Source organism: Colius striatus, chromosome 12 (genome assembly GCF_028858725.1).
Source record: "Colius striatus isolate bColStr4 chromosome 12, bColStr4.1.hap1, whole genome shotgun sequence".
NCBI classification, from domain to species: domain Eukaryota; kingdom Metazoa; phylum Chordata; class Aves; order Coliiformes; family Coliidae; genus Colius; species Colius striatus.
This window is the reverse complement of record NC_084770.1, coordinates 23,832,627-23,856,828: the sequence shown is the minus strand read 5'-3', so window position 1 is coordinate 23,856,828 and position 24,202 is coordinate 23,832,627. Positions and strand designations below refer to the sequence as shown.

At 52.1% G+C, this 24,202-nt stretch overlaps 2 protein-coding genes and 1 long non-coding RNA gene across 5 annotated transcripts in view; 1 reads left to right on the top strand and 2 right to left on the bottom strand.

The window, feature by feature from the left end:
- The window catches only part of LOC133626444 (uncharacterized), a 35,961-nt gene that overhangs the window by 2,212 nt on the left and 9,547 nt on the right, over positions 1 to 24,202 (top strand). For 2 of the 3 annotated variants that reach the window (XR_009819525.1, XR_009819523.1), the window contains exons 3-7: positions 1,616 to 3,300; positions 3,521 to 3,748; positions 4,791 to 4,933; positions 6,226 to 8,249; positions 8,852 to 9,037. This is a non-coding gene — a long non-coding RNA (uncharacterized LOC133626444). The remainder of the gene's footprint in view (positions 1 to 1,615; positions 3,301 to 3,520; positions 3,749 to 4,790; positions 4,934 to 6,225; positions 8,250 to 8,851; positions 9,038 to 24,202) is intronic. The other variant, XR_009819524.1, reaches the window with a different exon arrangement.
- On the bottom strand, positions 888 to 9,254 carry SIAH2 (siah E3 ubiquitin protein ligase 2). Its single transcript, XM_010210736.2, has 2 exons — positions 8,845 to 9,254; positions 888 to 2,296 (listed from the first exon to the last, which is right to left on the bottom strand). The coding sequence occupies exons 1-2, from the start codon at positions 9,214 to 9,216 to the stop codon at positions 1,739 to 1,741; spliced, it is 930 nt and encodes a 309-aa protein (XP_010209038.2). The 5' UTR covers positions 9,217 to 9,254; the 3' UTR covers positions 888 to 1,738.
- Positions 13,978 to 22,696, bottom strand: MINDY4B (MINDY family member 4B). Its single transcript, XM_062005485.1, has 12 exons — positions 22,590 to 22,696; positions 22,366 to 22,393; positions 21,657 to 21,797; positions 20,339 to 20,458; positions 19,325 to 19,416; positions 18,510 to 18,672; positions 18,017 to 18,082; positions 17,413 to 17,483; positions 16,503 to 16,575; positions 16,022 to 16,174; positions 15,722 to 15,902; positions 13,978 to 14,120 (listed from the first exon to the last, which is right to left on the bottom strand). The coding sequence occupies exons 1-12, from the start codon at positions 22,694 to 22,696 to the stop codon at positions 13,978 to 13,980; spliced, it is 1,338 nt and encodes a 445-aa protein (XP_061861469.1).

Here is a 24,202-nt window from a genome sequence, read left to right as displayed (position 1 = left end):
GGGAACTCTGTCTGGAAGCAGAGGTGCTAACATGCAGCAGAGCCAGGGCCTGGCTTTTAGGAAGGGGTATAAATTAGTTGACTTGGCTGGTGCTGCTGAGGTGCAGCCAGCACAGCGTGCATTAGATCAAACGCAGGATCTTTGCAGGAAATGGATGCAAAAAGATTAGATTAAATCTTTGGGAGGCTTTTTTCTGTGGTCACTTCCAAACTGTGAAGGCTGGAAGAAACCTCCCTTGGCTGAACATCCTTGGTCCTTGTTCTCTTGTGGGTTTTTACGGGGACTGCTACCCAGGCACATGTGGGTGACATGCACTGGACTGTGTCATCCTTCAGAGTTCTTCCCTGGGGGATGAAGTCAGGACTGTTTTTCCTTCCTGTGTATTATATTTACTCACACCAAGCTTCATCTGTCACTTTACATGTGGTTTTTCCACTATCCCGAGGCTTCTTCCTGCTGAGTAACTCAACAGACTGTATCACCTCACAACTCGTTGCCTCTTCCAAATGGCAAACGTCTTAATATTCAGCAGAGCCATCTGTGGAGCTGGTGTTCCTCGAGTGACTCAGACAGAAAGCTCTGGTGGCAGAGGGAGGGTTGCAGGCAGACTCAGCTCTGGCAATGGACCATGATTCCAGTTTGCACAAGTCTGACTGTTGCTGTTGCCCCTGAGATCTAAATTGCCCCCTCCCTTCTCCTGCTGATGCTGTGAGTGGCCCTTCCTGGCTGGGGAGAGAACACCCCATCCTGTGCTGTGTTGGGAGGATCTGTGATGCAGAGTGGGCAGAGTCCTGGGGCTGCAACGGCTGCTGGCACACACGTTACACACACACATTACAGGCACACACAGTTACACACACATCAGCACAGTAGGCTGTGCAGGGCAGTTCTGGCAAAATATTTATTACAAAATAAAAGTACATATAGCAACAAAACTTAAATAGCAAACGATGCGACACAGTCCATAAAGCTCTTGCTGTATGATTAGTCTTTCACAATGACCAACAGGCGCGAGTGCCTCTGCGGGAGGCTGTGTGTGGGCAGCTCGTTTCCTATCCAGCTGTAGCTGTTGGACACGAGGCAGAGGAGCCTCCTTCCTGCCTCCACCCAGACGGCCTGCGCTCTGTCCCAGGTCCCCGGCCCCTGACAGGGGAGCTGGCAGTTCCCTCGCCCTGAAACCTGCCCTGCCTTACCCCAGCCCCTCCCTGCCTTCTCTCTTTAAAAACACAGCAAATGATCTCGTACCCAGCCCTTCTTCACAAGGCAGCGGGAAATGGAGTGCCAACACTAAAGCACCTACTGTTCCCCTCTGAGCCACAACCTCTCTGGTGAGAGGCTGCTTGCATTTCTTTCCTTTCTCACCTACTAACAACTTATTAAAGCTCACTGGTGAGAAAGCGGCTCTGTTCTGGCTGAAAGGGCGGCCGGCTGTGCTCACAACCGGCATGCAGTCTCTAAAGCCACGTGTCTCATGGAAGCACTCTTTCAGTGAAATGCAATTAAATTAAAAAGGTGACTGTGTCTGGGGAATCTTCCTAAGGCACCCAGGGATTTAAAAAGACCTTTTCCCACTCGTCTTACTCACAGGACACTCTCGTTCCTCCTCTCTCTGAAGGTACACACGTTGGCTCGTTCGGAACCGTAGCGCAGGCGATGGCAGAGCTGAGCATCGCTGGGACTCGGACGGAGCAGACGGCAGCCCCGCGGTGAGCGCCAGGCACGGCCCCGGTGCGGCAGCTCACGGGCAGCACGTGGAGATCGTCACGTTGATGCCGAGGTTCCCGTTGTCGGCAAAGAGGTGAGCGATGGCCGTGTCGAACGCCAGGCAGTCGCTGTTGTGGATGGCGGCTGACACGCCGTCGTGGATGGAGCGCGGCGTCGCCTCCCACGTCAGCCGCCGGCGGTTGCCGTTCAGCTCCAGCCTGTACACAAAGTTCTCCGCTTGCTTGCGGGTGCCGATGAGCAGCACGATGGCAAAGAACTGCTGGTAGCCTTCATACTTCTCCTGCTTCTCCAGCACCAGCATGAAGTGGTGACCGAAGCACGACTGCATCATAACCCAGTCGACCGCCCCCGGAAGGTTAATGTCTGTGGCGAGAAAAACGATGTCCTCTCCCTGGAGGGTGGTGATGCTTTTGTGGGCGTGCATGAGGTGGGACATCACGGCTTCCAGGGATCCCTGCCATTTGCAGGAGGCACCGGGGCAGGGGCAGGAGTAGGGCCGATACTCGCAGATGTCTTCGTGCTCTGGCTTTTCTGTGTGGTGCAGTGTCAGGGAGCAGCCTGTCGTGGCGTACTGGAAAAAGACCAAACACAAGCCGTCAGGAAAGGCACCAGCACTGGTATCCACTGCTCCCACCTGCCAACTGGAAGCACTGGGGATCACCCAGGACTCTTGTTGTCACTGCAAATTCTATGTTAGGTATTTCTGTTCAGCCCTGGACTCAGAGCTGAGCTTTACTGATTTTTGTTTCCACCTAAAAATGGATTCTTCTTGCCTTTTGTGGTTGTTTCCTCCTAATGCGAGCACTTAGATAAAATGGACTGTAAGGCTGAGCTGTAGTTAGATTGGCGTTGTGGTTAGATCTGATTGGTCCAGATCAGCTGAAGAGGTCCTGGTTGGGATTTTTCTTCTCTTTAAAAAGAACAGAGGATCGAGTTTCAGCAAACAGCTACTGGAGTGAAGTATTTTAAATAGATGTTACCTTGTTACCATCGTGGAGCAAAGCATTCCCATTAAACTCAAATGCAGATTCCCCACAGCTTTTGTTAAACATTGGAACAGTTTCAACGCTGCAACTGTGAGAAGTGGAAAGAGAGGATGATCTTTTGCTGATCATAATGCCAGCACACCAGTAAGTACCACCTGACTTCTCAGTGGGCACCTTAGAGGGTGAACTTGCTTTAAACAACCGGGGATGCTTCTCCTTTTCCCACAGGCAGCCCCGTTGCCCACACTGACTGTATTGCTTTCGTGCCACCTCCACAAAATGTGTCCCCATTGTCTCCAAGAGCACAGCTCCTGCAGGTACCTCTGGGTGTCTGTAGCCGTGTCGCTGCCGTGACGCCACCACGCAGTGACAGCACGTGTGTGTGGCTGCCTACGGATGCTCTGATGCTTCCTTGAGGACAGGCTGAGCCAAGATGTACCTTGTTATTTCTGGGCTAATGTGTGCAAGAAGTTTCAGCTCAAAGGATTAAATGCCCAAGACGCCAATCACCCAGCACTAGGAACACTGGGACAGAAACCTGACTTTTTGCCTCTGGAGAAGCTTGTTTTATAAGCCACGAGGAGTTAAGGTGAGCCCTCCCTTGCTGTGTCTGCCCCTGCTGCTCCATCCTCTGCTATGGTGTTACTGCAGGGTGTGCAGTGGAACAGGGCATCCTCCTGCCAAAGGCAGAGGCCCTATCACAGGTAGCCGAGGCATTGCCCCTCTCATCACTTCCAGTGTTCCATGCTGGACAGGATTTCATACTTATTTCCAGAGTAATTTGTTTAGCACCGTATTCTCTTTCCTAGGAGGTACCAGTCAGCTCAGAGCTCATCACCACATGCATGACTTAGCACGCCATATTTTTGCCACGGATGTCACTCTGTGTGTGCTGCTCTGCACTTCACTTTGACAGGATAGCTGTCTGAGGGCCCCAGAGCATCCAGAAAACATCAGTGAAGCTTGAAAGTGCTCAGCAGAGGCAGACCAGCATTATCAACCCTGTAAACGACAGCAGGCAGGGACACAGGATTAAGGTAACTTGTCTGAAGCCACAGGGGAAGCCAGTGGCAGAGCTGGGAACAGACTGCCAACTCCAGAGCTCAGCCAGCAGAGCCTCCTGCTAGTGTACAAGAAGCTTGAGATCCAAGTAATGCTTCTGCAAATACTGTGTCAGCAATATTCACATATCCATCATGGACCATGACCCTCTCGTGCTTCTCTCTCTCCTGCTACTTTGTGAAACATCTGTCCCTGCTTTCAAGATCCCTCCAGCCTTCCGAAGCACACACTTAAGCTTGAGAAGAGATGCTCAGCACAGTGTGCGGGTGATCCTGGGCAGCTCTCCCAGGGTGGCACAGTGAGGTCCAGCCCAGGAAGGGTGAGCTCTGTGCTCACAGGGAGGTGGCCCAGGCTGAGCTCTGGGACAGCTGGGGAAGGAGCAGCCACTTGCGCTGGGTTCCACACAGAGCACACAGGCTCTCTGCACGGGTGCAGGCACGGGGGATGTGAGCAGAGCCCTGTGGGTAAGGGACGTCTGTTCAATTAGAAACTGAACAAACTGCATTTCTATCAGAAAGATACTCCACTGCTTTGTCAGTCTACTATGTCTTCACAATAGGAGGTGGGACCTTCTTCAGGTTCAGTTTGTTTGCTTAAAATCTTTAAAATGTATTATTTTTGTAAGTTAAAGGAAAGCTCTTACGAGGCTACAGAGGCAGCACTGGACAACAGAATCACAGAACAACACATCAGAGTAGGTCTCTGTACAATAACAACATGAATGTGCACTTTCTGTCTGCTCATGTGGGAAACCTGTCCTGCTTTCTGTTGGACTGATGTGCGGCTGCAGGGGTCTAGGGCCGCAGAGTGGTTCTGCCTCCTACCCCTGTCTAAAGAAAAGTAAAGCAAGTGATCAGCTTCATATTGTTTGAGGCTTGTTAGTTTATATTTGGTCTCATGATGCCTTCCACTTTTTAAATACAAAGCATTGGCTGCGAGGTGCAGAGAGGCTTCTCCACAAAGCAAAGTGTCAGAGTACAGTGCAGTGAATTCACTGGAGTCACTTTTCTCCTAAAGGGCCAGAACCACCTGGGGACTCAGGAATGTGACAGTGTCTCCGGTTAGAGATGGCTGTGTCCAAGGATCTTGGAAGACTTTCTTCATGCCAAGTGTCTGTCCTGGCTTCCAAGATGCTGACATCACCACTCCTAGGGAGGCTGGTAAGGATGGGGCTTCAATCCCCTGAAAAAATCACACCCCATGTGCTTAGACTTATTTAATGTATGTAATAACTAGACAAGTGATTTCCTTTATTATAAGTAAAATTTGTTGTTAGGTTGAACTACTCACAGTAGTGAGAATTCACTGGTGTACCTATGCAGGGGTTTTGTGGGTTGGCTGGTTGGTTTTTCCCCTCTCCTCCACTGCTGAGTGCCATCCCCAGAGCCGCCCAGCCAGGATGCTCCCAGCGTGTAAACACACGCTGGCATTGCTGCTGGATATTCTTCCCTTAGTGCCAGGCTAACTTGTGCCCATGGATGTTGGAGGTAAGTTCTGTTGTAGCCTGAAACACCGGCAGGAACTGCCAACAGTTCTACAGAAGGCAGATAGGGAAGGAGTGCTGGTCCCTTGCCACTCCCATGGCCCTGCCACCATCATTCAGGCATAAAACTCCTTGCTGGTCAAGCCTCCACAGAGGCTGAGAAAACATGGCAGGGCATGGATCTGGGATAGCAGTGGTGGTTACAGGAGGACTGCACTGCTGCTGCTGCCAACAGGGAACACTCAACTCTACATGCTTTCTCTTTGGATAAGTGTTTAAATGGAGATGTGCCTGTCCCTCCCCCCGCTGCTCAGTTAGTCAGGCCACAGCTCCAAGGTGAGCAGCTCATGCCCACAGTGTACCTCACCAGCTGCTGGCAAAATGGATTCTGCTGTCTGTTCAGGAAGCTCCCAGTTCATCAGCTGTCCTTTCATAGCCTGTACTGGACAGAACCCCCAAGGTTACAGGGGAAGTTTGTCAGTCTGCTTCATAAACAGAGAGCACCTTTATAGAAGCGTTTGTCACTTGCACTTCTTTAAAAGATGGAAAACCCCAACTAATTCCTGTTGGCACTCGTTAATTAAGGGATTGAGTATGTTTATGATGTGCATTTATCTTCTGCAGATTGCTTAGAACACTGAAAGGAATTTTCTGTTCTCAGAACTTTACTGGGACTTTGAGATTTGAATCCTCCCTGAGTTTTTTTCCAGAAGCCCCGTGAAGCCCAGAGATGCAGTAACTATAATTCTTAAAGCACTGTAAGAAGAGCCACCCTCAAAGCAGCTATAGCCATGGGCAACACTAAACCCTCCTTTTCTGCTGCCTCTGTCGTGTCTCTCATGTACTTATTTCAGGTGCCACTTGCAGTTGTCTCTGGAAGTGCAGGGACCTCCCCCAAGCAGACCACTCTCTCTGTGCTCTTACATATATTCTGGAGCTCTGACTTTTCCCTCTCCTTCTCTCTGAAAGCTCATGTCAGGTTCCCTTAACGTGATGAAGACCAGAGGTGGGTCAGGCTGGAGTGAGCAGATCCCGCCGAATGCCCCGGCACTGCTGTGGCACCGGCAGCTGCTGAGGGCTCGATGGGCCTCTCCCCATGGGCACCTGCGACCTACATAACACCAGCTGAGGATTGGAGCCCTGACAGTGTGTTCCTGTTTCTCGGCCCAAGTAGTAACAGTGAAAAGCATTAATGTGTGCTAATTTCACTGTGCAGCTCTTGGGAACAGTGAAAGCAGTGGAGCAGGACTTGCTCATGGCAGAGAAAATCCACATAAAGAGAGGCTGTGCGAGGGAAGAGGAACCTCTGTGAAGAGCTTCTGTGTGCCTGAGGAGCAGAGCAGTCACCACACACTGCTGCACGGGTCACGCCACAGCGCTGCCTGGCACCTGAGCTCCGGGCGCTGATGCAGTGGGTGCCGACTCACCAACCCCCGGTGCACCCACGGCAGCGAGGCACAGGGGAACAGCACATCCCACCAGCTGCTCTCGCAACTGCTGCCAGCCCTGCTGCCCCGGCCATCCCCTCCTGCCCCATCTCGCCAGGCAGCTGGGAGGTGCCACACACCCGCCGCTTTTGTTTCACTTCCCAGCTGTGAGCTGGCTTGCAGGTGCTTTACCAAGAAATGAAACCAAGCCCTGAGCTGGCACAAGCCCTGTCCACAGCCTTCTGCCTGCCTGAGGCAGCCTCTGACAGGCTAGCATGTACCCACACCTTGGGTTACTGCAGAGACTACCAAAACATCGCCTGGTTGGAGCCAAAACTCTCACAGTGCCATCCATCACCAAGACACTGAGCCGCCTGATGCCCAGCACTTGCTTCAGCTCCTGCAAACCTCTCTCTCCAAGTCACTGCCTTGAAGAGCACAACATCAACCATGAGAGTAATACCTGGAGGAAAAAAAACACTACTGTTTTCTTAACTGCTTGACGTGCTGGAGAAGCATTCACAGCTGATAACACCTGAACCAGACCTGCCTAGCAGATGCACGATCACTATTCACTTCTCCTGGCATATCTCCTTTGCCAGGAGATATTCTTAGATATCCTTCCCTCCCTTGGTGCTTACTCCTCTATGGCGAAAGCAAACCTCAAGGGGTATCAATTAAGGCCTTAAGAAACCTTTTGGTTATGAAATGAGTAAAGAAGCATCTGATAAGTAAAGTTAGGAATATCTTATCTTCTCTTTATGAGTCTGTAAGCTTTTTCTTCCCTCTCTCATGTTTAGTTTACCTGCAACACGTGGGGATGAACAAGCATGAGTCCCATCTGGCAGTCGGGCTGCTGGACAGGCTGCTACACTGCGAGCAGCAGAGCTGCCCCCAGGTGCAGGGAAGGGCTGCAAGGACGCTGGTACAGGCAGCCACTCCAGCCTGGATACATCTGTTTTGTTTAAGATGCAGAGGGAGCACCAGCTGTCACAGATGAGACCAACAAGGCTCTCCAGAAAATGAGAAGCAGGCCAGCGTTCGGTGTGCAGCGCACTGTCTGTATTCCCCTGGGCTCAGAGCGGCTCACGGCCTCACTGCACTTGTTGCTGTGCTCAGCAGAGGACCCCTGTCCAACCACAGCGCTCTGCCTGCCATTGCCACTGCGAGGGTAACTCCTGTTCAAGTGTGAATGGTGACACAGTCCCATAGCAGCAAAAGCTCTGCGAGCGTCCCAACGCAGCAACCCAGCCAGTGCCACGGCACACGGGCCCTGGCCAGCACCACGCTCTGCTGCAGAGGAGCCCTCACTTGCTCCCTGTGCACGCTGAGGATGCTCCTCGGGCTCCTGGGAAAGCTGCCGCTGGGCACTGGCCCTCCCAGGCAGAGCTGCTCCTTGAGCTCTCACTGGAAAGCTTGCCCGGCAGTGCCACTGCCAGCCCAACCACAGCTCTCCACCTCCCAAGGACACCTCACGTGCCACACCAGTGACGGCTCCAGCAGCTCCTGTACCTGTCCCTCCATCACTTCAGCCCGTGGTTTTAAAGTGCTTTTGATATTATGGAGGTAAGAGCACCAAGGGGCTCCAGGAAAGTATCCAAAGGACGCGGGTGCTCAGCACCACCAGCGTGTGTGTATCTGCCGTCCTGGTAAATGCCGACCAGGCAGGACACATGCTTCAGAGCAGCTCACCTCCTGCTTTTAAATAATGAGACTTTTAATCTGAATACTTGAGGAATAATTCAGATGCCATTAGTGACCGAACAGCTTACCAGCCCCTGCCCTTCCAAAGGAGGGCTGTGGGGAACTAGTGAGAGACACGAATGGAATTTCTGCCACCTCCTTAAAACACTTTTTAAAGTGCATCAGCATAGGTTAAAATAACTCGGAATAAAAAACAGCCCAAGAGGTCCAGCCTTGGTGTCTACTGATGATGTCAAATATTAGGACAAAGTTTTGGGCAGGATTTTCAGCAGAATCGTTACAAGTTCTGCTTTTAAAGGCTGGCAGCACTCCCACCACCTTATTTTCCTTTTGAAACCTGCAGAGCCGTGAAAAGGGCTCCTCTCTGCTGCGTTTGTGATGGGGAGAAAAAAAGGAAGGGGACAGGGCCCAGCGGGGTGGGAGGGACCCGCCGCTATCCCCCTGACGACTCCCTTACCTTGCAGGGGAAGAGCACGGCCGAGGCCACCTTCTCCATGGCCAGATTCCTGATGCTGGGGGTGAGGGAGCCCCGGCAAGTGGGGCAGAGGCTCAGCTTCTGCCGGCATTGATTGCAGACCAGGTGCCCGGACTGACACTGCAGGATGGGCGGCAGCACATAGTCGAAGCAGACCGGGCACTCGAAGAGCGAGGTCAGTTCGTGATGCTGCTGCTGCTGCGGCGGCGGTGGCGGCGGCGGCGGCGGGGGGGGAGGCGGAGAAGTCCCGCCAGGACCCGGGAGGACGGCGGCGGGCACGGCAGGGGCCGGGACGTGCTGCTGCTTGCCGCAGGGCTTGCTAGAGCCGGGGCCGGCGGAGGATGGGCGGCTCATCGCGCCGCGCCGTCAGCACCATCGGGCCGCCGGGCGCAGGGACGCGGCGGGGGCGGGCGGGCGGCGCGGCGGCTGCGCGCGGCCTCCGCCCCGCTCCCGGCATGCTCCGCGCGCGGCTGCCCTGCGGCGCGTGTAGCTGTTCGCTCAGAGCCTCACTGCGCTCTCACCCAGCGCTGCATGCCCTCGCAGCCTCCCCGCCCTCTCCCACCGCCCGGCGCTGCCCGCCCTCGCGGCCTTCCCGCCCTCACCCAGCGCCCGGCGCTGCCCGCCTTCACGGCCTTCCCGCCCTCAGCGCCCGGCGCTCCCTGCCCTCACGGCCTTCCCGCCCTCAGCGCCCGGCGCTCCCTGCCCTCACGGCCTTCCCGCCCTCAGCGCCCGGCGCTGTCTGCCCTCACAGCCTTCCCGCCCTCTCCCACTGCCCGGCGCTGCCTGCCCTCACCCGGCACTCCCTGCCCTCACAGCCTTCCCGCCCTCATTTAGTGCCCGGCGCTCCCTGCCCTCACAGCCTTCCTGCCCTCACCCGGCGCTCCCTGCCCTCACAGCCTTCCCGCCCTCATCCAGCGCCCGGCGCTGCCTGCCCTCACCCGGCGCTGCCTGCCCTCACCCGGCGCTGCCTGCCCTCACCCGGCGCTGCCTGCCCTCACCCGGCGCTGCCTGCCCTCACAGCCTTCCCACCCTCATCCAGTGCCCGGCGCTGCCTGCCCTCACAGCCTTCCTGCCCTCGCCCACCGCCCGGCGCTCCCTGCCCTCACAGCCTTCCCGCCCTCACAGCCTTCCCGCCCTCATCCAGCACCCGGTGCTGCCTGCCCTCACAGCCTTGCCGCCCTCACAGCCTTGCCGCCCTCACAGCCTTCCCGCCCTCATCCAGCGCCCGGTGCTGCCTGCCCTCACAGCCTTGCCGCCCTCACAGCCTTGCCGCCCTCACAGCCTTGCCGCCCTCACAGCCTTCCCGCCCTCGCCGCCTTCCCGCCCTCGCCCACCGCCCGGCGCTGCCTGCCCTCACCGCCTTCCCGCCCTCACCCAGTGCCTGGCACTGCCTGCCGCAATCGAGCATTTGCTGTTGTCGGCAGTAATGTAGCAGAGCTGTTGGACAGGTTGAGGGAAGCGTCCTCAAGGGCCATCCAACCTCTCCCCCTGCCTACCATGGGCAGGGACACCTCTTACCGGAGTGGGTGTTCAGGACCCAGTCCAGCCTGGCCTTGGACACTGCCTGCGGTCGGGCAGCTGGTCCCAAGGCCTCGCCACCCTCACAGGCAGGGACCTGATTAAGCATGTATTATTGGCAGCAATTATGCCATCCCATACCCAAATCCTCTAGCCAAAGAAAGCTGTTGGCAGTGGTGAGCTGCAGCGTGGGGTGTGCTGTGAAGGTGTGCAAGGGGCATCTCACTGTGGGACATTGCGTTCCACATCTTTGTGTGTGGGTCAGCGTCATGGAGAACAATACGGCCAGCACACGTGTCAGGAGCAGAGCTGACTGTACCGGGATAGCAGAGCTGACCACACTGGGATACTGGAGGTGAGTCCTGCAAACATCAATGTGCATCAGGAGGGCTGAGAACAGGCCAGTGCAGTGCTTATAGGGTGGTTGTAGTGGTAGAGATGGGAAAAAAATACGTTAAAGAACAAAAAAAGATGTTCTGGGCTGTTTTAAAAAATGTTATTTGGAATAAGGTATATTTCTTATTTCTGGTTTTACACGTGGGGACCAGAAAAGAAGTTGGTCTGTTTTCATTACCCAGATAGAAGTAGTTTGGGAAAGCTGTTGAGAAACTTTGCCGTAGGCATATGAATGTGGCTTTTGAGATTACAGAGTCCCAGTTAATAGTAAGCCTGGAGAGTCTATTCTCCATCTCGGAGCACTGAGTCCTTTCCCCCTGATCCCACAGGCTGGTGTGAAAACAAGGCCAGAATAGTCCTGTGGTCTTGGAGAAGACCTCTTACATGTTTTGTGGCTTATTATATATTCTGTGGTATAGGGAAGAGGAAAAATAAGGGCTTTTTTACAAATAGACTGGAACTGGGTGGATGTGTATACAAATGTATTTTTCTTCTGTGCTTTCAGTAACATGGGGTAATTTAAAAGATGTTATTTAAGCTATACAGATATTATATTGTAAAATGTTGGAATCTGGCAATCCCTTTTTTTTATCAGCCTCAAAGTCTCCTCTTAAATAATGCACAAAAGAGTTTTTTGGAAGGTTGGTGTTGAATTTGAAGATACTCTAAATAGAGTCCATTTCTTCTGCTTGGGATAAATGGGAAAGTACAAGTCAGACTGAGCTGGTTGAGTAAGTGCCAGGAAGGTGTGAGGCTGCTGCTGGCCTCCCAGGTTATTGATGACCTCAGTGTCTGGAGATAGCCCCGGCCTGGATCCTGTAACCCATACCTTACCATACAGATAATCTCAGTAAAAAGATGGTTTGTAGAACAGTGGTAAAGTAAATGGGGAAATGAGCTCTGCTTGTCTCCTCTGCAGCTTCAGACGTGTTGCCCGTCAGTGACCAGGGCTGTGCAGGAGAGGGACCTCATGGTTAGGGGTGCTGCTGCTGCTGCTTTCTGAGGCCATGTGGCTGGGAAGGGGAGGGCAGTAGCGGCAGTGCCCAGCCTGGACTCACAGGTGCTGGCCCCTTCCCTGCCTGCCAGACAAGGTAGCAGAGAGCTTCTCTCTGGAGATTAACAAAAAAGCCTCAAAAGCCTTTTCATGCAGCCATTTCTTCCTTCTTGGAGGTAAATACCTGCAGGTATCTGTGCATTGCCAGAGGCTCTGATCCTTGTTTCCTCCTTGATTGAGTAATGCAAAGTGTCAAAACATGACATGAGCTTGGTTTGTGTGTGTCCAGATTTGTTGCTCACATTCCTCGCCAGGTAGCCTCACATCACCCCAAAATGTCCTTGTGTTTCAGGGCCTGGCAGCATCTTGAGTACCTGTGGGATGTTGGGGGGGGGGGGGGGGGGGGTTGCAGGGTTTATTTGTCTTCTGAAAAGCAATTTCCAGAGTAGAAGTGAAAACCTGTAGCTGTTGCCCCTGTGGTGAGGACAGAGCTTTCTGAAGCGCTGGAGCTGTGTGGGTTTTCCAGACAAGTTTGACTAATAGGCAGATTGTGTCCTCGTTGCTTATTTTTAAAGCACCTGTAAGTGTGATGTTACCTTACAGAAGTGAGTAAGGGCTTAGTTCTCACTGAGGGAAATTAGCAGCTTAAATTTAGCACTACGCTGCAAGAAGGTTCTAAAAAGTCATGAAGATGTAGGGGTGGATGGATGAAAGCCCAAGGGAGGCGATGAGGGCGTGTGTTCCTGTGTTGGGCAGTGTGGTTTCTCTTCCTTTTTCTGTCTTGAGCAATCAGACAGGTGTTTGCTGTACCCAGTTTTGTGAGTGGGATGGGGAACAGGGTGAGCAGGGGCTGGAGTGGGGGACAGGGTGTCTGAGGGGGATGGTGCAGCCTAAGGGACAGAGCGCTCTGCTCCTGATGCACCGTTCCCCTGTCAGCACGAGTTTAGTAACGGTTTAGTAACCCGTTTAGCTGTGATGCTGCATCCATAGCCTTGCAGCACACCCCGCTGTGCTGCGTGACTGAGCTGCCTTAGCATTTACCACACAGTTCCATTCATTCATTCATTATTAATTCATTATTTGCATAAGTGCATGCTGGTATTCCCCAGCTAAAATGAGTGCTGTCTTGCAGCTTCTCATTGCAATGCCCCTGATGCAGGATCACAGAGTCAATTGTGGAGGTTGGAAAATACCTTGAAGACCACTGAGTCCAACTGTCCCCCAGCGCTGCCACGGCCACCACTAATCCGTGTACCCCAGCCTCACAGCTCCATGGCTGTGGAACCCCTCCAGGAGTTTGCATGGGCTCTTCTCCACCCTCTTGTCCTTGGCTCTGATGCACAGCCCCTGTGGGCAGTCCCAGGTGCTGGGAGGGGGGGCTGCGTGTTTAAACCTTTTTAAAACGATTGTTTAAATGTCTATATTACTTGCATAAAGGTTTATTGTCCTCAGCACAGTTGTCATTAGCAACACACATTTTGGTATGAGTAATAGATCTTTTTTGGGTGATGCCTATAAAAAAGGAAATGAAAAGTGGTTAATTTGATTGAGGAGCCACGTGCCCATCCAGGCTGCTGCTGCGTGACAGGGTTTGGACTTGCTCAGAGTCAGTGAAATTGCTGAATTCACAGCAAGAAGCACCTTGCAAGACTTTCTTTTGCCCCAGTTGCCATGTATGAGCTGTGCTTCTCTGCTGCTGCCTGGGGTGTGGGCAGGTGTGTGCAATGTGGATAGCTCTGTGAGCCCTCAGCTGGGGTGTGTGCTCATACTGTCTCTGAGCAGGAGAAAGACCTGGCTGCAGAAGTCACAACTGCAGGGAGATGAGAGGGAACCTTACTCATGGCAAGCAGCTGGAGTAGGTGAATTAGATGCACACGGTCTTGTCAACTGATTTCACTTCCACTGCAGTCTTAAGAGACATCTTGATTTCTTTAACATCTCTGCCTGGCATGGGAGGAAAGCAAAGTGTGCCCTTTTTCCTTTTGCTGCCAGCTTCAGTGGGAGGCAGGAGAACCTGCATCTACCACCTGGGAAATGTGTGCAGTGGGGCAGTGTCCCTCAATGCTATTCCTCATGACACAGGCTTTTTCCTGCGACATGCACCTTGCTGCACAGGGCACCTGATCAAGGCACCAAAGGCTGGGTCTTTGGTGAAAAAGTTGTCCTTCTGCAGAGCACAATGGGAGCTGGCAGCGGGTGGGAGCTGCTCAGAAGAAGGGCTCTGTCCCATTCCAGCTGACAGTTGCGCCTGCCCACTTGGTCCTGATTGCCATCTCCAGGGACGGATGCCTCTTCCCTGTGCTGCTTGAGTCTTCCCTGTGATCCTCTTCCCAGAGATGTGAATGAGTATCTGGAAAGGAAACACAGTTAAAGATGTGTCTAACCCCCCCAGCCATAAGTTTTAGAAAAGGTTAAAAGCAGAGCCAGCTGGATTGCTGCAGGTGTGCTGCCTGCCTGGCCGCAGGGGGGAGCCTGGGGCAGTGATACTTAACCTTCCCTGGGCTGTAGGGGCTGCCCCTGCGCTGGGGAGTTCATGTGCTATGGATACAGCACTCAGCTCTGTGCAGGGTATTTTTGGAGATTGTTTCTCTCATAGCTGCAGGCATACTGTGTGTTGTGACCGTGAATCTCGATTCACCCTTCTTTCCTGCAAATTTGGCCCTTAATGTGGGGTGTTCAATATTTTTACTTTAAATGCTGTAGAAAGTGAGGAAAAAGGGCATTCAGAAAGTGGAGGTAAATGGTGCAGAGTGGCACAGAGAAACAAGAAGCTCACATCTTAAGACACAGCCTGGTTCACAGCCATTTGGTGCTACAAGGGGCAGTTTGCTCCTAGTGTAGATTTAAAACTTGAGAAGGAAAACAAGGGCTGCGGTGGCACCTTGCTGCTGAACAAGAAAGTAGCAACTTTAACAGATTGGTAACTCATCCTACATTTCATCACTACTTCACATGTATGCAAAATTTTAAATTTATCAGGAAAAGATTCTGCTTCCTGTCTTTGCACTTAGAGGAACGTTCTCTCCTGGGATTTGTCCTGTGAGAGTGTTTGTGGGTTTCCCTTCTACTAGTTGTTCTTGGACTCTTTGTCAGCAGGACATTCATATAGGGCTGACAAGGGCTTACTGTCAGCAGAAGGTGAAACAAATAAATGGTGTGTCTGTACTGACTATTTAACACAGAAGTGAAAGCTGCATCTTGTATCCTGAAAAACAGTCGCTTCTCCAATTAAACCTCTTTGGCCATGTGGGAGCAGGTGAAAAGTGGTGCAGTCCTGAGTGGCCCCTGTGCTGGGAAGAGACTGCGGCTCTGTGCTGGGGCTGAGCCCAGTATGTGCTCTGTGACCATGCATGGTGTGGGCTCTGTGCTCCGTGACCCTGTGTAGGACGGGCTCTGTGCTCCGTGATCATGTGTGGGGTGGGCTCTGTGCTTGTTGACATGTGTGGGGTTGGCTCTTGTGCTCTGTGGTCACACGTGGGGTGGGCTCTGTGCTGCTGGCAGCTCCCAGCACCTGCCCACTGCAGCCCTGATCAGCACTGGGGAACAGCAGGGCCTTGACTTTGCCCAGTGCTGGGCATCAGCCATGCCCAGGAGCCAGCCAGGGCTGCCAGCGAGCCAGAGTGTACACAGGGACTTGGCAGTTACTACTTCTACAGAAAACAATCTTCTATCTGTTCCCAGTCAAGTGCTGCCTGTGTGAGAGCATTGCCCCTTCTGAAATGGTCACAGTCCTTCCATAGCCTGGTTCTCACTCATGTCTTTTTACCCTGTTGTTGGGAGTAGGCTCTGCACAGTCCATGAGAGGTTGCTATTCTGTACAGCGTATGTAGGAGATACAGAACATTGAACGGTGTATGTGAGTGGACGCAGTGATCTGTACACACAGCTCCCTGCACAGTCTGTGTCTAACACCCGTCCTTCAGCTCCTCCCCGGCAGCGAGCGTTCCATACCAACTGTTAGCCAGGCGGTTTCCGTCCGCTCCCGCTGCCCGTTGTAGAAGTACAGGTGGAAGACTCTCTCGGCTCTCCAGTGGGAGAGGAGCAGGCTGTCGGTGCCAAAGAGGACGCTGTGCCTCCCAGAGAGGCTGCACAGCCAGACGGGCAGCCGGGGTGTCCTCAGTGCGGCGCACACCTGGCAGAGGGGCCGAGGCCTGGCAGTGAGCACTGGCTGTCCCAGTCGTGGCAGTGCGGCTGTGCCCGTGGTGGTGCCAGTGTGCCCACAGCAGTGTGGACCTCCTGGCTAGCACTCACCTGCTGCTCCGGCTGTGCCCTGTCCCACCGCAGGTAGCCCACCATGCCCCGCCGCTGCCTTGCCTCACCACCTTGGCTGCCAGGCCTCGGCTCTGGGCCACCATCCAACTTGTGTGGGCTCGCACAACCCGTCAGGAGGAGGCTGAGCAGGGCCTGCAGAGAGGCAGCCCACAGACACACTGTGAAGCAGCACAGAAAACCTCCTCTGGTGAATGGCCACTGGCATTCTGCTCCCAGCTCTGCTGTGCCTGTTGTGAGTGGAGGAACACCAGACTGCCTCTGGTTCAGTTATTATTTGTTATTATTATTGTCAACATCATAATCTTCCATTTTTTAAATGGACAGTCATGATGAAAGTCTGGACAATATTTTTCTAGAGCCTTATGCTTTTTTTCTTTGGATTAACAAGTGAGAATTTTTCTCTTGAAACAAATGTGGGAATGATAAAAAGAGAAAACTTGAGAAATGAGACTGCTCTTACCTGTGTACAGGTAACACTTCCAAAACTGCATTTTAACAGAGGAGTTGCTGTGCAACCTAAATCTTCTTGGACCCTGTTTGACCAAGCACAAAATGTTACAGTAGTATCTGGATCAGTGCCCGAGGTGATGGCTTTACATCACTATGGTTAACAGAGAACAGGGAGAAATTCCATCAGCCGGTTTCTCTCTGCTGTTGGTGCAGCAGTGCTGTCCTGACACAGCGTTTCATGGTCAGCTGCAGCTCCTGCACTTCAGATTTGTTCCTACTACAATTCAGATTTAGGGTTGGATTTGACCGCCCTGAGCCAGGATTTCCCTCAGCACGATTCCTGATGCAAGGCTTCCATCATACCTGGGTGTAGCCTGACCATAACTGTTTGAAGTAGTGGTGCAGTTTTTGGCTGAGTAGCTGTCACAATGTCCCATTTATATGAATCATCTTTTATATTGCTATAAATATGCCTCTGTACCTTTCTAAAGCATCTTTACCCAAATCTAGTTTCATCAGGTTTAGAAAGACCCCATCAGTCAGCTCTGCCAGCACAGTCACCCTGGAAGAACTCATCTGGGTTTAAATAAACTCCTTGTGATTGTCCTATTTATGATTAATTGACTGTGACAGTGACTGTTGCTGTCAGTGGTATCGCTGCTGGTTTTATAGAGTGTAGTGTTTGTGCTGAGGGCGTCTGCCCTCTCCGCTGCTCATCCTGCCTGCCCTGAGGTGCAGGCAGCTTCTCAGGCTGTGCTGTACCAGTGTCCACACCGCACAGCCAGCGGGGCTGAGGCTGCCTCTGGGGCAGCTGCTTCCCCCTAGCTAGCTGAGAACGAGCACTTCAGTAGAATAAGGTAAAAGACTATTTCAGAAGATGTAACTAAACTGGAGGACAATGTTTAAAAAATGAAATATACCTTTCAAGTGTCCTAGAGAAAAGTAAACTGTATAAAAATAGGATCACTCCATGACTTCCTTCGCCTTTGAACTGGGAAAAGAAATAAGGAGTCACAGGGGAAAAATACAATGTTTAATTAAAACAATTCACCTGATTCGTCTCACAACCTGAGGTCAGGATGTTGAGCCAAATTAATGAGGTATCATTCCGGGAAGATTTTGCAACTAATGTTTATGAGTAGGAGGATCAGGTAGAGAAAAGAAAGAAGAAACTTCCAGTTACTGGCTAAACTGGTTTTGTACACTTTTTTCACCCCAGATTTGTGCTAAAGTTGGAAGGAGCTGTATTTTCTATTTCAGTAATACACAAAATGCTGCCTCTGCCCAGCGTTTGTGGGCTGAGGTGCTGAAACTGGTGGGTAGAGTTCTGGGGATTTTAGTGGGAGCAAGATCACTTCCTGTAGGAAAGGCCAGAAATGATCCATAGACTAACTTTACATTGACAGTCTGAATGTCCTGCTGAGGGCAATACCATGGGTCTCTGTAAGGGCCACTTTTGAATGGGAAATAAGACGTAAGCAAGCAACAAAATAACTCAGAATAAAGCAAATATCCCATACTTACACAATCTATATGGTCAAAGATGAACTGCTGAGCTGCTGCTTTCTCAGAGAACTCAAACAGCTGTATCTGTCAGGCACAAGTGTAGGGGAAGATGTTGTAAAGGAGATGTTAATTGTGTCAACAAGCTGAACTTTTTAAGCCAATATTTAGACAAATGAAAGCATAATGTAAGAGTCTGCTCTGCCCCTTCCTAAACCGAGGAGTTCAACTGTGTGTAAAGAGTTAGAGGAATAGCTTTATGTTAAGTAGTTTCTCCTTTTTGCAGGAGAAAAACGATCAGCCTTTAGTGGCAGGGAACGACAGCCTCTGGCCTCACCCCTGTGAGGCAGAAGTGTCTCCAGGCTGCAGCTGGGACATGGGTCTGGAGCACTCAGTCTGTGTGGCACTGTCGCTTGGGGAAGTGCTTGTGAGATTTTGTTTCATGTCTTTAAAGATTTCTAGGCAAATGTGTCTTTAAAGAGAATCCTGTTTGTAGAAGGCATTTTGTACTCACCCTTTCCGTGAGGCTGTCAGCTTTGTAGTGTCCGTGTGCTGTGGTGTGGCTGGCAGTGCTGGTGAGGCAGACAACGACTCTGCTGCCTGCTGTGGCCCACAGCATGTCTGCCAGGGCTGTGGCCAGCGCCTGTCCTTGCTCCTGCCTGCTCACCTGGCACAGCCTGCGGCATGGGGACAGGGCCATGGGCAGGAGGCCGCAGGGCTACCTCCAGGGTCAGCATGAAACAGGCCTCTTCCCAGCACGGGCTGAGTCAGACCCTGGAGGTCCTGCCCGCTTGCATTACCCAATGGCTGTGAGGACTGTGCAGCCTCAGCAAGGGGAATGCAGAGGTCTGAGGGGATCTGTGGAGAAGGCAACTATGCCCGCTGTAGAAAGTTCCTTTTTGCCAGGTGCCATTGCTGGTGTGGCCGTGCTCCCTGTGTGCGTGGGGCCGCTGTCCCATGGGGCCGCCTGTGGGTGTCCCTGGCACCCTGGGATGGGCCCTGCCCTCTCCACGTGCCCAGGGCCAGCAGCCTGGTGAGTGGCTGTGCCACACCAGCTGCCCATATGCTGCCACAGGCTATGGCCTCTGTGCCAGGGAGTGGGACGAGGGAGCAAATGCCACTGTCACAGAACCAAATGATTTGGTGGGAAAAAGCCCTGCCTGGGAGTCAGACGAGGCTCTTTTCCCAGATGCAAAGCCCCTCCTGTAGCTGCAACTCTGAACTTGGGTTTAGTTTGGTTAAAGGTGGAGGCTGGTGCTAATCTGTCTCAGTCCAAACGATGTAAGGAAATAGTTTCCCTGTGTCCTATGTGCAGGCTCAGCTTCTTACCTTTCCAGGTGAGTATATTCTGTGTTTCTTATGAAAAGCAGGTATTTGATGATGTGTGCTTGTACAGCCATCAGAATGGCTCTTGTTCCCCCCTAGAAAGAGAAAGAAAACGCTCTCCAGTGCTGAGGAGCCTGAATATGCTGGGTTGGTCTGGAAATCACAGCAGTCCCTCTGCTGTCAACTCCAGGTACCACATATGCCTAGAACCACCACAGCTTGTATTTTCTTTCCTCCAGCCTTGCAGCAAAGGGACTGTGGTCTCAAGGCAGCATGGGGCTGACATAAGGGTGACCATGCCTGCTCTCTTCTGTGCTGACTGCACACATCAGGGCTGTTGTCTCCTCTGTGGTCACAGAGCCCTTGAACTCAGGGAGTTTCACCTGCATTTGTAAAAAGCATTTGAGCTTCTTGGTGTTTTAAGAGTATTTGCAATTTTAAGTGTGTATCTTGGTTTTCTGCCTTTTGGGGGGCAGTATTATGATGGTAAATGAGGAGGAAGAAAACTTACCTCTCAGCAAATGAAACTGCAGGTAAATTTACCTTTGTGCTTTCCAAGTGGGGCAGTAAGAAGTAGATAACTAATTTCAAAAAGAAAAAAGGGGCAAGTACCACTCACTTGTGCCCACCTACCATGACCTGCTGCTTTCCTCTTCAGCCTTCACCTTGGAAGCATTTAATATTGTGGTGTATCAACTTTGTGTCTGTGGAGTGCTGCTGGGTCAGGACAGTTCCTCCCTGTTCCAGATGTGTTTCAGTGTCTCCAGCTCAGGCAGCTGGAGCTTTGCTCAGGACAGCTGTGGAGCGTGGGGTGTCTGGGAGCCCTGCAGCCGGGCTGGGCAAAGGGCACTGGAGGTGAACTTGTAGCATGCGAGGAGTGAGGGTGGGCTGCAGTGAGTTGGGTGCAGGGGCTGCCCTGAGGTGCTGGCATGGCACTGCCCAGGCACCTGGCACCAGCTGCTGCTGCAGCCGAGGCACCAAGGACATGGTGCCAGTGGCCACACAGACACATTGTACCTTTCCTGCCTCCAAGGCATAGGCCAGGTCAGAGTGCGGCTCCCGAAACCTGAAGCAGGCGTTTGCCCATTCACAGCTGAAGTGATGGAACCCATTGCCAAAGAGCAGCTTTCGCAGCCCCTGCAAAGGAGGAGAAAGACAGGCTGGGTTCAGCTCCCTTTACCTCCCAGGGCTGGGTTCAGCTCCCTTTACCTCCCAGGGCTGGGTTCAGTTCCCGTCACCTCCCAGGGCTGAGTTCAGCTCCCTTCATTTCCCAGCATTGTGGATGATCTTTAATGTCAGAGGAGCCTCGGGGTACAGATTCAGGCTGTGCTCACAGCCAGAGCAGTGCAAAGTCATCTACCAAGAGTCAGGTCTTGTACTTTCAAGGCAAAGGTGATGTTTGTGGTTAATGACTGGCTTCCCAGCAGCCAGCCACCTCTGTGGAGTACCTTGCAGTGTGAAATCATTTACATTTGGATATGCTATTTTTATGGGGGTAAGACTTGGGCGAGGCCTCATCAGCACCCCTGGGGACAGATTGAACATGCAGGTGTGCTTGTGGGAACCAGCTACAAAGTGCGTCTGTGGCCTTAGCTGCCCCGTCCCTCTCCTGCACTGGATGCCGTGAGAGACCTGCCTGGTGTGGGGTACTGGGAGCTGAACCTGCTTCCTACTCTCACCTTGCATCACTCCCAGCCTGTGGATGCTGCCTGGGCCCACCTGGAATGTTTTTCTTGATAATTTTCGTTTTAGTGAAGGATGTATTTGCCCCAGCCAGGCTTTCCCCTCTGTTACTAAGCCCTTGAGCCACTTATTAAGTTTGTGCAGATGTGCCAGGGGATGGGTTTGGTGCGGGAGGTTGCAGGTGGTGAGGGCAGCACTGGAGCCCCTCCTGCCATAGCCTGCAGACCCCCCTGGGCTTCTGGCAAAGGCTCTTCATGTGAGCAGGGGTGGCAGGAACCCATCATTGGTGCTCACCAAACCATGTATTCAAGTGAGAACAGAAATATCTTACTGATCTGAACTTCTGGCTCCTGTTCTGAGGCTACTGGCTAGAAAGGCACTGAAGAGCAAGGAAGTGTTACACTTTGTCATTTGACCTATTGTCTAATGAGAGTTATACTATATCAGTTTCAAGGTTGTGTTGCAACCATGTTCTTTAAAAGTCTCATAAATAAATCCTTGCAGTTTTATCCTCTGCTACAGCTAACAGTAGGCTGCAGCCCTCAGCCCAGCAGTGTGCTGAGCCTCCCACAAGGCCGAGACAGGTTCCCTGGTCTCTTTCTTTTAACAAGATTAACTTACAGCTCATGCTTAATTCAGCAGACCTGCTCACCATGGCCATTTCCAGGGAGACGTGCTGGCCAGCTGTGCCTGATGGCATCAGGAGGGGTCTGGGCACGGCAGAGCGAGGTGGTGGTGGCCCCACGGGCTCTTTGTCTGCAGGCAGTGCATGGCCAGCGCTGCCCTGGCCTGGCTGGGCAGAGAGGAACAGAGGGTGTGTTAACCCAGTGATGTCCCGTCCTGTCATGCTGAGGCTGCTGCCTCGTGTCTGCCCAGAGCGACAGCCCTCAGTGTTCCCAGCCGTGGGCTGCAGCGGGGCAGGCAGGTAGCACTCCAGCTTTATTTGCTTGCTACAAATATGTCTTTGCAAGCCACTGTAAAGTGTGTCTGAAGTATAAGGAGTAGACATCAGTGCTTTCCAATCAAGAAAGTTTTCCAAATGTTTCTATTTAAGAGATGTGAATTTATTTTCCTTTTTTCCTGTGTTCTAAAACTGACCATGAAAACTGTTACTTTTAGACAGAAAGGTTAATTCATGCTGGCCTAGTCTGCCACTTTGATTTAAATCAGGCAGACTTTCCTTTAAAATATCTGAAGAAAATGCATGTTTTGAAAGGAAGAGCATAAGAAATTAATCTCTACAAGCCTGCCTGCTGTGCTGCAGATCCAGCTGTGTGCTGTCCTGAGTGTGCTGACGTGCTGGGACAGGCCCAAAACACACCAAACAAGTGCAAAATGTTCCCTTTCAGAGAAGCATTTACCTGGGGAGTTGTATTGCTGATTTCCAAACTGAAAATAAACAATAAAATACAAGTTCAAAAAAAATGAATGCCAATGGCGGCATTGCTAACACAGAGAAACAGGAGAGAGGGCAGAAAGAGCCCCAAAAGAAAGGCAGAGTAAAAGCTGTAGTAAAACATAAGGTCAAAAACTCCATTAAAAGCCATTACAAACATGTGATAATGAAGCAGAATATAAATCTTACCCATGGAAACTAAAGATTTCTCTCCATTTGTTCAGATCGGAAAGTTTGCTGGTGATCTCCTCTAGTTCTGTCTGTGGCATGGTGGGCTCAGCCTCTCGCTCCCCCATCTGCGGCTGATGCTGCGGGATGTGGGCAGTGGCTGCCCCAGGCTCTCTGCCTCCCACCCCCAGCACTCGCTGTCACCTTCCCAGGATTAAACTTGCCTTAGAGCCAGTCACAGTCTCTGATGTTCTGTGGGCTGTCCAAGCAGCATGAATGTTTAATGGCAGACAGAGATACTGTATAAAGCTGCTGTCTCGGGCCTCCAGCAGCCCCACAGGGCCTGGCTCCAGGCTTGCTGCAGGACCAGGGGGATTCTCCAGATGCAGCTCCCTCTGTGTGAGCTAACAACCAGTGGGATGGAGTCTGGGCATGAGGGCTTGGGGAGAGTGTAGCTCAAGGCGGAAAAGAAAAAAAAAAAACAGGCTTAGCAGTTGTCTGTAAAGTCAAGTTCACTGGGGAGCTGAGCTGCAGAAAGGCAAAATCTGTGTGGTGATGCTCCCTTGCCTTCTGCTGCTTGCTGCAGTGAGGCTGGTGTTCAGGGGGCAGGCACTGAGTGGGGCAAACCCACTGCTTTTGTGCTGCCAGGGTCATAGAAATCTCACCATTTGTTTTCTTCTCTTTCGGTGTGTGAGAATACACCAACCAGGGGTATCTGTCTGGGTTTCAGTGGAAAAAATGTGAAGTTGAGCTGAGCCTGGCATCCTGTGGTACACTGGGGAGCTGCACCAGGCTTCCCCAGGGATGTCTGAGCTGGGGCAGTCCTATGGGCCAGCTCTGATGGCTTTGCATTCTCGTGGAGTTATTTGAAACAGCTTGGTTCATGTCTTGGTTTATGGAAACAGAAACTATCCAACGCAGCTTGCATGTGCGAAATCAAATGCCTGTTTTTTCCTTCTGGCTGAAGGAGCTGTGGCTATACTTGTTAAAAAAAAAAGCTCTCTTCCTTTTTGGTGTTGCACAGGCTCCATTTTTTCAGCCTTGTAAAAACTGACATAAAATCTCTCGTGTGCTTTGCCTCTCTCAGAGCAGCCCTTCCTTATAGAAAAGGTGGAGTATCCACGAGGTCCTGCACACCCAGAGGGTGAGCCATGTTTTTCTGCATGGCAGGAAGGCTGGGGAGGAGGGGGAGCATCATGCTGGGGGCCAGGCAGCCCTGGTGTGTTCTGGTGGGGGGAGCTCTGGCCAGAGCTGCCACCACTGCCACCAGCAGCTGGGGCTGCCAGAGTGCTGTACCTGGGCACTGTCACACACAGTTAGGGAGAACTTTCCTGCATCTCTGGGTGTGGGGAGCAGAGGACAGTTCCCACTGCAGTCAATGGCAGCTGGGTTCTTGGGGTGTAAGAACAGGATTTGGTGCAAAAGAAAGATGCCCCTTAGGATCTGGGCTGTAGGGGCAAAGGGTACTCCAGTGAGCACATCTCTGCCTAATTTAGTTGCCTCCCTGGGATGCAGTCAGTCCTTTCCTTTCTGATAAACACTGGCTTATCTCATGAGTTGATTAATTATAAACTCTTGTAATTTCTTGAGATTTTTGGCATAAGGACAACAGATTTGCCTATGGATTTGTAGAT

Excerpts from the sequence above, each read along its gene's own strand:
- SIAH2 (XM_010210736.2), bottom strand. The coding sequence starts at position 9,216 with ATGAGCCGCCCATCCTCCGCCGGCCCCGGCTCTAGCAAGCCCTGCGGC. Across the intron at positions 2,297-8,844 it reads CCGTGCTCTTCCCCTGCAAG|TACGCCACGACAGGCTGCTC; the intron begins GTAAGGGAGTCG and ends GTCTTTTTCCAG.
- MINDY4B (XM_062005485.1), bottom strand. The coding sequence starts at position 22,696 with ATGGGGGAGCGAGAGGCTGAGCCCACCATGCCACAGACAGAACTAGAG. Across the intron at positions 18,083-18,509 it reads CTGACAGCCTCACGGAAAGG|ATACAGCTGTTTGAGTTCTC; the intron begins GTGAGTACAAAA and ends TGTGCCTGACAG. Across the intron at positions 17,484-18,016 it reads TCTTTGACCATATAGATTGT|TTCAAAGGCGAAGGAAGTCA; the intron begins GTAAGTATGGGA and ends TTCTTTTCCCAG.